Source organism: Cyprinus carpio, chromosome A25 (assembly GCF_018340385.1).
Source record: "Cyprinus carpio isolate SPL01 chromosome A25, ASM1834038v1, whole genome shotgun sequence".
Lineage (NCBI taxonomy): Eukaryota > Metazoa > Chordata > Actinopteri > Cypriniformes > Cyprinidae > Cyprinus > Cyprinus carpio.
Genome location: NC_056596.1, coordinates 20,202,354 through 20,214,466, shown reverse-complemented (window position 1 = coordinate 20,214,466; position 12,113 = coordinate 20,202,354). Strand labels below are relative to the sequence as shown.

The window sequence follows — 12,113 nt, the reverse complement described above, 5'->3', positions numbered from 1 at the left end:
CTGAAACTTGACTAGACTAAAAAGAGTGTGAACGTGACTAAAACTAATAAAAACTAATATTACAGCTTCACACAAAGACTAGACTAAAACTAAAATTAAAACAGGCCACCAAAAACAACACTAATTAGAAGCTGTTGCCCCCATGAAATTGAAAAAGTTTCAGTTCTCACGTACTGTGCCATGGTACAACAGTAATACCCACTCTCTCAAGAAAGAAACTCGTAGTCTTGAGCGCAAATTGAGAAAACTAACTTGGAAGTTTTTAGAATTATGTGGAAAAACAGTATGTCCAGCTATAGACAGGCTCTAAAAACTGCCAGGGCCGAGCATATCCACAAACTCATAGAAAACAACCAAAACAATCCAAGGTTTTTATTTAGCACAGTGGCTAGATTAACAAATAACCAGACGCCACCCGATCTAAATATTCCCTCTAGGTTAAATAGTAATGACTTTTGAATGAATTTCTTCACTGATAAAATAGATAACATCAGAAATACAATAACAAATGTAGATTCTACAGCGTCTAATACTTTAGTTTTATCCATCGCACCCCCAAAGATAAACTGCAGTGCTTTACAACTATAGGACAGGAAGAGCTAAATAAACTTATCACTGCATCTAAACCAACAACATGTTTATTAGATCCTGTACCCACTAAATTACTGAAAGAGTTGTTACCTGTAGCAGAATAACTGCTTCTCAATATTATTAACTCGTCGTTATCTTTAGGTCACGTCCCAAAACCATTCAAGCTGGCGGTTATTAAGCCTCTTATTAAGAAACCGCTCAACTAGATCCTAGTGAACTGGCAAATTACAGACCCATTTCAAATCTTCCCTTTATGTCTAAAATTTTAGAAAAAGTTGTGTCTGCTCAATTGTGCTTCTTCTGCAAGTCAGTTAATATGGAAATCTGTATAATTTCGTAACAATCGCATTCTTCTGTTGTGTGACGTGTCTCAGATGTGAATGAAATGACTGAAATGAGACGACATTCCTCTCTGAGACAGATGTCACATACTTTCTGGGAATCTCCAGTAGAAATAAGTGCATTGTGATCTTCACAGCGCCCACCACTGAACTCACGTCATGAACTCATGTCCAGTGACTGAAGCTTCCTCTGAAGCATCTCTGTGTCAGTCTGAGAACAAACAGCTGTCTGTTCCCGCTGGACTGACAGAAACCTGCCGTCACACAGCAGCATTCTCCTCTGTACCGTGACCATTACACCAGTGTGTTAATGAGCCGACGGAGATCATCAAATAATCTCTTTCATCCTGTAATTAGTTCCTCAGATACTGCTGAAGCTGCAGCGCCTCTGGAAACTATTCATATCTCACTGCAGCTGCCTGAGACGGGAACATGAAATAACACCATAACACGTCTTCACATAACACTGACTGCACTGACTGAATGAACAAAACACAGCATGATCAGTGTCTGATTCACAAACAAATCACTAGAGTATGAATAACGAGTATGAATTTTATATATATATATATATATATATATCTATAATATATATATATATCTATATATATATATATATATATATATATATATATATATAAATAAAATTAAAAAAATATTAAAACTTTAACTAAAATTAACATGAAAGCAGAAAATGAATAAAAACTCATCCAAAATATTAATAAAACTGTAACAGTACGATTTAGTTGTGTTTGAGTATAATGTAATTTTTGTTTTATTCTTTAAACAGATTTAATTTCTTCCAAATTTTAAATAAAAATGTGTATATATACATACATATAATAAGACATATATATATGTGTGCTTGTTAACATTAGTTAATGCACTGTGAATGAACATGAACTAAAACGTCTCAGGTTACGAATGTACCCATGGTTCCCTGAGTAGGGAACGAGACACTGCGTCCTCTAGGGGTCGCTATGGGGAACACCTCGGTCGTGACCCGTGTCTGAAGCATACAAATGAAAAAACACCAACGAGTTGGCCGGCGACAGCCTCTGACGTCACTACCGTGCGACTATAAAAAACGGCACCGGGAAAACACGTCATTTCACTTCTTCGTCTGAAGCTTGCGTCCGAAGCATGGCAGGGAGCTAGAGGACGCAGTGTGTCTCGTTCCCTACTCAGGGAACCATGGTTACATTCGTAACCTGAGACGTTCCCTTTTAAAGGGAACTTCGAACTGCGTCCTCTAGGGGTCGCTATGGGGAACAGTATACCCCGCCGCCATGCTGAGGGGGGAGAGTGCAGGCCAGAATCATGGCGAACACTAAAGTACCAACTCTACCATTTCAATGGGAGTTGCCCCCGGGACGTTTAGGCGGCTGTCTGTGACAATACCCCTTACGGCCAAAGGCCTAAAATACATACCCAACTTAATTGTTAGGGCCTCGGCCCGGTGGTAGAGCTAAAGGCTTGGAATCACGAAAGATTCCTTTAAAGGGATACGGCTAGGAACCTAGCATTTTATACTAAGTCTTGCCTGTCACACAGGGGACTACAGCTTGCTTCCGCAAAAAGCTTGCTGAAGGAGCTGTCCTCAACAGATCTCCAGTAGCAACACCCTGTTTAGATAGGTATCCGAGGATACATGGGTGGAGTGGCGCCCAAGATGAACAGGCTTTTACCAACTCAAGAAAGGGCACGAAGCAATCTGCGCGAAGCCCTCACCATATAGGATTTTAGAAAGAGAACGCAGAGTACTAGCGTGCGAACTTACCACAGTGTGGATTTCAGAAAGTGTGCAAAGACTTCACGTGGCACACTTACCATATCATGGATTTTCAAATACTGTTCTAAGGAAGGGCTCTCGTGGCCACTCTGATAGAGCAGCTCATAGATTGAATGGGTGCATCTCAAAATAGTATGTTTGAGAGTCATCAACTCGATCTGTGGAAATAATGCTGGAGCGCTCTGGGAAAAACAGTGAACTCAGTCTCATATGAGAGGAGGACTCCTGAATCCAGAGTAGCACGCTCATAGGCGACCCTTCTTGGGAGGAGCGCTGCTAAAAGGGGAGTGCTGCTAAACTACCACGAGAACCGCCCAGATAGCCCCTCACATTGAGGGCAGCGATGCTTGAAGTGTATGAACAAATACACGCTGGCTGAATGGAGCCCAAGGAACCAAGGTCTAATCATCTCAAGAAAGGGAACGAGGCGGAGCGCGTAACCCTTACCATACAGGATTTCAGAAAGTTCGCAGAGTCTTTCGTGCACACTTAACCAATATGTGGATTTTTTAGAAAGTGCGCAAAGTGTTCACGTGCACATTGACCACCATGTGGTTTTCAGAAAGTACACAGAGCTTAGCGTGTGTACCTAAAGGTTCCTAAGCATCGCACGGGAGAGGCAAGCTCAAATTTTATAAACCTCTAGCGAGGGGAGCATCACCTGAGGCAGCATATACAAGAAGACTTCGGTAACTGCCACCTTCACTTCCCGCTGGATGCGACAGCACCTAAGCGGCCAGGAGACCCCCTCAGGGTGACCTGGCCGGACATCCATGAAATTCCCTTGGAGTGCTGTGCCAGGCCTGATGATCAAGGAGGCTCCCGCAGAAACCTGTGATCTCAGCCGCCTAATACCGGAACATGAAGCACGGATGGCTGGTGCTGACGAGTGTTTAGTAAACACTGTAACTGGAGCACTGCAAAGGAACTCACAGAGTTTATTAGTATACATAACCACCAGCAATTTACACATAAGTATGTACAGAAAGGGTTATTTTTATACTCCCACCCTCCTGCGCTGGAGCCCCGCTCAAGGGGCGCCTCCTTTTAGTCCGGACAATCAGTAAGGTGGTTGCTATGAACATAGAACCAGCCAAAAACTATCATTATAGGTCCAGCATAGGAGACTGTTATGCGTTAGAGGTTTCCCACCTAACCTCGATCAGGTGGAGAGCTGGGGTTATACAGGGGATATTAGGAAGGGGGGATAAAAGCAGAAGTTAAAAAAATCCCTAAGGGAACGAGTAGATACCTCAGTATCACTCTGACTCAGACGAGAAGCGCTGCCTCGTCTGGATCACATCCCTTAGGTTCTGCTTACCCCCTTGTGACCCACAAATTCCTCTTAACCCTGCCCGCAGGTGGGGGAGGAGCGTGAGTCGCGACACTAGCCTTCTGTGCCCGTCTTTGATCCTCAGATCGAGACAGGCCAGGACCCCTATGTTGTGGTCGGGCTCAGACCTGGACCTTCGTGCAACGAAGGGATCTGAAAGCAGCGGAGTGCGCCTTCGTCTCCCCCGAACTTCTCGATCACCGTCTCAACAGAAATACTGAAAAGTTCAGAAGGCGAAACCTGAGCATCGAGAAGAAAGCCTTTTCTTTCTTCCGATGTCTGCCAGGTTCATCCACAGATGTCTCTCCCGCCACCACCATGGCCGCCATAGTCCTGCGCTTGGCAGAGGCGGGCCTGCTTGGTAACCCGGAGAGAGGCCTGTGGTGCGGCGCAGCTCGGCTACCTGATCAGGAAAAAGGCTTTCGCCTCTATCCCAGGTCTCTTAGCAGATCAGTCTGATATGCTTGAAGCATTTATTTTGTAATAAAAACCACAGCCTGACCTGCTGCTGCGTATGCCCTGCCATTTAAGCAAGATGCATTGCTTGAAGGGGCTTAGATGGCAAGGAGGGAGATTAAGAGACGATGTCTCCCCCGCAGAATGAAAAGCTCTTTCTGCAGGGGGGCATCCTCTCATAGCCGTTTTCGCGCCCATCGCCTCGATGTTGGCAAAACTCTTATGTGAAACGATGGATGCGAGAAGAAAAAACGGCCTCTTTCATTTTCCTTTCGATCTCTGTATGGAGATCAGGCAGAAAATGAATGGAAGGCTCACCTGAGCTGGAGGGCTATGGTCGGCAAAGATAACGCTCATCGAGGCGCGATCCATAAACTCCCACAGCTTATACAATACGCAGGGCAGGAGAATTGAGAAGGCTCAGCCTCAGCTTCTTCACCATCCTCAAATATCTCCTGCTTTTCCTGGGTAAAAACCCAGCAGAGCACTAACCTCAGTATCAGAAAGTGTTAAGATATAACATCATCCTCCCGAGGCTCTCTCTCGTCCGACGCCATTATGAGCGCGAAAGGGAAAGTCCCTCTTTAAACCATTCAGACAGATCCACCTGAAAATTCTCACGAGCTCATTCTCCTCCGTGCCTCAGCAGCGGCGGGTCCTGACCCGCGGGAAGCAGATGGCTGCCTTTTTTTTTTTTGTCGGAATGAGAGACGAAACGAGAGCGGAGCTTTTTTTTCCTTGAAAAAAAAAACAAATGCTCGCAATGCACGCAGATTGCCTCCTCAAAGACATCGCGTGCGTGCTCTTTACCCAAAACAAATCACGTAAAGATCGAGGTGTGTGTCATCGGGTGTCAAATAATGCCGACACGGATGCATACATTGTCTAAACGCTCGCTAGTAGTCGCCATGATAGACAGAGAAAAGAGCGCTCTTACCGGTTCTTTCAGATGCACGCTTCAAACAAAACAGTCAGTGAAGACGAAGAAGAGACTGACGTGTTTTCCCGTTGCCTGTTTTATAGTCGCACGGTAGTGACGTCAGAGGCTGTCGCCGGCCAACTCGTTGGTGTTTTTTCATTTGTATGCTTCAGACACGGGTCACGACGAGGTGTTCCCCATAGCGACCCCTAGAGGACGCAGTTCGAAGTTCCGTTGAAAGGGAACTGTATTTTCATTAACGAACATGAACAAAGATTAATAAATACTGTAATAAATGTATTGTTTATAGTTTTTTAATGTTAGTTAACACATGAACTAACATTAACTAACGGAACCTTATTGTAAAGTGTTACCATTATTATTTCTTGTATTTTGTATCTTTTATTTACATTTCGATTTTAATGAAAGTCTTTATTTGTGCATGTATGCATTTGAATCTAATTATTGCATTATTAGCCCTGTTTTTCTCACTGGCCGTGTGAAGCTTCATTAGTGTGTCTGCTGCTGTATAATTCATGGTGGGATGTGGCTCTGTGCGTCATCAGGAGCAGTTGTACCTGGTGCAGGTCGTGTCCCAGAGCGAACTCCTGGAAGTATCCCGGCGCCGCAGACGAGGCTCGGATGGCCTCCCACAGCCGGTGCCTGCAGGACCCGCGGTAATGCGACCGCACCCCCACCGGCAGGCTGTAGTTCCTGAAGACGAAGGCCTTCACCGGAGGATGGTGGTTCACCACTGTGCTCACCGCCGCCACCTGCAGGACAAACACAGCACTGCACTGATCACAGCAGCACTGCCCCACAGAGCCCAGACACCAGCATCACAACATTTACATTTACAGCCAGAAAACTATTCCTATTATACACGTGTGGAAAGTATTTAGTTTATATTGCATTAAATTCAGTTCTTTTAGTATCGCTGGCACTATTGGATTTTATATATATAGGATTATAGTATATATATATATAATGTATATATATATATTATATATATATATATATATATATATATATATATATATATATATTCCATTTGCAACTTAATTTAAAGTTTAAGTACTTTTTATTTATTTATTTCAGTTTTAGTTTTTAGCTATTTTAGTATATCAAGTTGAAAATAAGAAATATTGCCTTGGCAACTAGCTGAAATAAAATAAGTAAAATATAAAATGAAAATTATAAAATATATATTTGTATTCATTTTTTAATAATATATATTATATTCCTATTTTACATTGTTTTCATATATATATATATATAGAGAGAGAGAGAGAGTTTTTTTTTTCATTTTAGTTTAAATTTATTTTAGTTAACATTAATTTATTAAAATGTTTTATAGTTTTCGTTATATATTAATTATCTGGTTATATATTTAGTTATATAACTATAATAACTCGTATTATGATGCTTCTTTTTCCATTCACACTGTACTGTTAGAATATTTATTTAATATTAATCTAATATTTTTATTTATTTTAATTAATTTTCATTATTTATTTTAATCAAAATGTTTATCTATGTATTTTGATCTTTAATCATTATTATTATTCCCCGGACCCCAGTTTGAAAACCCCTGCAATAAAGGACAGATGTTTATTTATTTTAACCAAATTTCAATTTATGCATTTTAAGGATGTTTATTTATTATTGATTTAACACAGTTTCTCCATTTTTATTATTGATTTATTTGAATCAGGTTTTTCTTTAACTATGCTTGTATTTTCGACTTGTTTCTCATTAGTAATTCAGTGTTTCTCCTAGCGTTTGAGCCCGGCGGGCTCCGTACTTTGGGGCAGTGGGGGTGGCGAGCCGTCTGGATCAGCAGCTCCGAGCCCATCTTCTCTCTGTGGGAGGTTCAGAGGTTCAGTACAGGGAGCTTTCAGGAGACTGCAGACATCACTGCAGCTTTCTGACACTCACTTCAGCACTTTCTCCCAGATCTGGCTGTCGTAGAAAGCGTGACTCCAGCTCATCTTCACCGTTCCCACGATCAGGTTCTGCTTGAAGACGTCTGAGCTCAGCGTCCTGTAGAGATCCTCACAGTCCTTCAGCGGGATCTGGAGGATGCCCAGCATGAAGCCCAGGATCGCACCTGAGGAGAAACAGGTAAAAGCTACATGATCTCTCAGTCAGTTCAACATCTGCTTCATCACAATCAAATAATCACCATTAATATATATCATTATCAGTAATAAACAGGAAAAGAACAGTGTTAATGTTAATGCACAGTGCCGATCCTAGACTTCTGGGGGCCCTAAGCAAAACTTCTGTCTGTGCCTTCATAAAAACTATTTTAACAATTTAGCCTACTAAACAGAAACTGATTAAAGTAATCAAATGTAAAAATATAGCACTGCATAGACTTCACCATATATATTAATATACATTACTGAATATTACTTGCCTTTTAAACCTCATATGATATGCCTTGATCAGCATTATAACTACAAGGTTTTTATTTTATTATGTACTGTTATGTCTAATTTAGGCTATATATTTTTACTACACACACGCACCTGTGCTGACGCCGCAGATGTAGTCGAACAGCTGATGGACAGGTTTACCTGACACCTCCTGTAAGCGCCGCAGCGTCTGAAGGGCCAGCAGACCCCTGAAACCCCAAACTCAGCTTCAACATCTCATTTAAGAAGAAACACTGCATGCCATTTGTAAACCCATACGATCTCAAAATCAGCCAGCTCTCTCAAATTCATTTACTTAATTAAACAGGCTGCGGCACATTCAACTGCAAGTTTACACAATAAAGACGTGTTTTGTTCTGTATTTACACAATGAACTAGTTTATGTTCTCCTATATCAATACACATGAGGTAGAGGTCCGTCGATAACATGTTTAAAGAAAGGCAATAGAAATAGTATTGTGCTGATGCTAATAAAATCTATATACTCCATATGTTAAATAATGTTCTTCGTCTTTCTTTCCTGTGACGGCAATTCAGAGATAAATACAGTTTACGTGGATTTAAATAGCAGATAAAGCTTATTAATAATACCAATAATACCAATAATAGCCAGGAAAACAAAGATTTTACGCATAATGTTGTTACGCATAAACTTCTAGTTATAAACAAACCTGAAACACACCAGGACTCTTATTTTGAAATGTCTATGCTTTACTACTTTATTAGTAATTGTGATGTTATTTTTCTCTCTCTCTCTTTTTTAATAATGTCATTGCTCTTATAGTGTGTGGTTGTTGTGAACTACCGCAGCTTTGAGTCCAAGACAAATTTCCTGCAAAGGACAATAAAATATAACACTAACTTCAGCTGCTCATTCAAAAACACACATAAAGAGCCATCAAATATGCATCTTACAACCATCTACAACATATTAGAATATGAAAACCATAATGTCAACATTGTCAGTACATCAAAGGTGCATCATAAATGTGCGGGATACACTGATGTGACTTGTTGAACGGTTAGCATTTATTTCACTGAATCCCAGTCTTTTGACTAGGGTTTTCCATCTCCACATGTAAGGGCTCTTAAAGGGGTCATACGATGCTTTTTTTTAAAGATCATTATTTTGTGTATTTGGTGTAACAAGTTATGTTGACATGCTTTAATGTTCAAAAAACATATTATTTTTCAAATACTGTCCATTATTGTAGGTCCTCTATGCCCCGTCTCTCTCAAACGCATAGTTTTCTACAAAGTCTCTCCTTCTGACAAGTGCAGTATGCTCTGATTGGCCAACTGACCCAGTGCATTGTGATTGGCCGAACATCGCAAGCACTCGTCGGAAATGTAACGCCCCTTTCCATCTTTCAAAATAAATGTAAAGACAGTAAATAATGTCCTTAGTTTTACCATCAGTTCAAAGCCTGAAAGAGGAACAGATTTGTGTGACAGACACAGTGATGAAGCTCGTATGTGTTTCACAACACAAAACACACGCGCTTAAAACAGCTGACTCCACTGTGTTTCCCCCCCCCCCCCCCCCCCCTCTCTCGTTTGCTTTGCGCCTGTGCGGGCGTCTGAGGAGTGTGTGAGCGTCTGAGCGAGTTGCGGTCTGTTTGAGTGAGTTCTTACTTTTTTCCTTTATATTTTTCTGGATATCTTGGTTTAGTGTAGATTTAATTGTCGCCGATTTTATCATCCAAAGGGTGGTGAAAAAATGGGGACAGATTCAGATGGTTGTGCTCCTGTAACCGCTAAGCATGGGTGCAAATGTTTCCCTGATGAATCCAAAACAGTCGAGGACTGTCTAACTGCGATTAGTGGCAAAGTTGGTGCTCGTAATATTGTGTCCGCATCAAGGATGAATAAAGCGGTTGTCGTCTTTTTGAGAGAGATTGGTTTAGTTCAGCATTTGGTTGAATTTGGTTTATCCATTAGAGATACTTTTTTACCAGTTTTGCCGTTGTCGAATCCATCTAAGAAGGTTATTCATTCAAATGTACCTCCATTCATCACCAATGATTCACTCGAGCGTTTGTTATGGTAAACTAGTGGGGCCAATTAAAATTATCCCTTTAGGTTTAAAAAATCTGGAACTCAAACATGTGTTGTTAAGATGTCAGACTTTCATGATCCTGAACACTGAACAAACACTTTGGCGATGTAGTACAAACGTCCGTGAATACCGCTGTAAGTGTAAATACAGTGCGTGATGGAGTAGAGATCCTCAGGCATCAGAACTCAGCTCAGCACGGGGGATACTAGTGTGCTGAAAGAAGGAAGTGAAGTTCAGTCTATGGATTCTGATAGTGACACTTCTGATATAGCAGAATCTCAGGGAGGTTCTGCAGAGAATTGTTTTAAATCAAAGCATCCTTATTATACAGTTCACCAAATAAATGACTTTCTTGATGATATCTTCAATCAGCGAAGACCTAAACTTGAAAAATACTTCTCGTTGATTCATGTGCACTGGTTATGAAAAAGCAACACTGGAGGAGCTTGATCAACCTAAACGTTACAGGTTAAAAAAACACATGAGCACTGTTAAAAAAAGATTAAAAGCTTGTTTTAGGAAATATGTACAGTATGGGATCATGATTGTCAATCTATTGTTCTGGGTTTTTGGATACCCGAGCATTTTTACCCCCATGATATTCATAAATATTGGCTCTTTTATCATTAATGAGTGTCGGGACACAACAAAGAGACTCGCTCTGTTTAATTATTTACATTTTAAAAAAGCAGACATTATTTTGCTTCAAGAAACTCATTCTGACTTACAGAACCAGACACAGTGGATCTGTGATTGGAAGGGAAGTATTTTAATGAGTCACAGGACCATAAATCTTAGTAATCTCATAATCTTAGTGCTGGTGTTGGTATACTTTTTTCTCCATGTGTCTGTAATCAACCAGTTATGTTTGAGATAATTCCTGGCCGACTTTTAAGAGCAGATGTAATGGTTGGACAAATAGGGTTTTCCTTTTTTAATGTATATGCTCCAAATGCTGGACAAGACCGTAAGATATTTAAAAAAAAATAATTGTCTGCTGCTCTGTCACAGTGCACACTGGATAATATGGTGGTAGAAGGAGGTGATTTTAACTGCACTATAAACCCTGATTTAGATAGAAATCATGATGAACCTCACACAAGTTCTGCAGAAATTTTAAAACGTTATTGATTATCATGATTTTGTTGATTTATGGAGAGACAATTTTCCTGGAGTTAAACAGTATACCTAGTTATAAACTGACTCAAATTCTTTGTCTGGAGCGAGACTTGACTGATTTTATGTTGCTAAGAGTACTAGTGGTAGGTTTTATAACAGCTTAATAGTACCATCTTTTTTATCTGACCATCATCTGTAGCTGTTTCTGTCTTGTCTTCTAAAATCCACAAATCACACTGGTACTTTAACAACAGATTATTACAGGATCACTCTTTTATTCACTCTTTTAACATTTCTGGCAATCTTGGAGAGAGGAGCGACGTAGTTTTCCTTTATTAAGTCAGTGGTGGGACATGGGCAAAGTGCATATTAAGTTGTTTTGCAGGCAATATATTGCCAATAATACCAGAACTCTCAAAGAAACAATGAAGTCACTAGAAGAAGATATTCTGAGACAAAGTAGCCGTGGTGACTCTACTGAGTCCATTGAGAGAAATAAATTCCTTCTAAAGACATTGTTGGAGGAACAAGGAAGACCAGCCCTCTTAAAGACCAGATATTCTCAGCAAATTTCCTTTATAAATTTAGCTCTGGTAAATGGTTTTTCACCTCAGAACTTCCCTGAGCTGAAGGTGATCCCTAAAGATATGTGAGTTGGGGGTGATATGAATCAGACTACACTGTTGAAGGGTTATGGTGATTTGGTTTTTCATAATGTGGCGAAGAAAAGTCTTTATTATATTTGTATTAAATCTATGCATGTTGTACAGTTGCAAGGAAGACCAGATGCTAAATGGACAAATAAGATTTCAATTCATGAGGAAGTATATCCGTCATGGAGAGTATTGTACAAGCCTCCTGTATCTAAGCGATGTGGAGATCTTCAGTGGAGGGTACTCCATTGTGCTATAGCCTCAAACAGTTTAGTTTCAAAATTTAATGAGATGGTTTTGCTGTGTCCATTCTGTAATGCTCATGATACTGTTTATCACATGTTTTTTGAATGTCCAAGACTTAGTCCTTTATTCATAATACTTGAAAAATTTATTATAAAATTGGGAT

At 40.4% G+C, this 12,113-nt stretch overlaps 1 protein-coding gene across 2 annotated transcripts in view; it reads right to left on the bottom strand.

Moving 5' to 3' along the window:
* Positions 1 to 12,113, bottom strand: part of LOC109106916 (calcium-independent phospholipase A2-gamma) — a 40,523-nt gene that overhangs the window by 15,852 nt on the left and 12,558 nt on the right. For both annotated transcript variants that reach the window (XM_019120192.2, XM_019120193.2), the window contains exons 6-9: positions 7,967 to 8,061; positions 7,371 to 7,542; positions 7,237 to 7,294; positions 6,011 to 6,205 (exon numbers count right to left, since the gene is read on the bottom strand). In XM_019120192.2, coding sequence (XP_018975737.1) covers positions 6,011 to 6,205; positions 7,237 to 7,294; positions 7,371 to 7,542; positions 7,967 to 8,061 — 520 coding nt within the window. The remainder of the gene's footprint in view (positions 1 to 6,010; positions 6,206 to 7,236; positions 7,295 to 7,370; positions 7,543 to 7,966; positions 8,062 to 12,113) is intronic.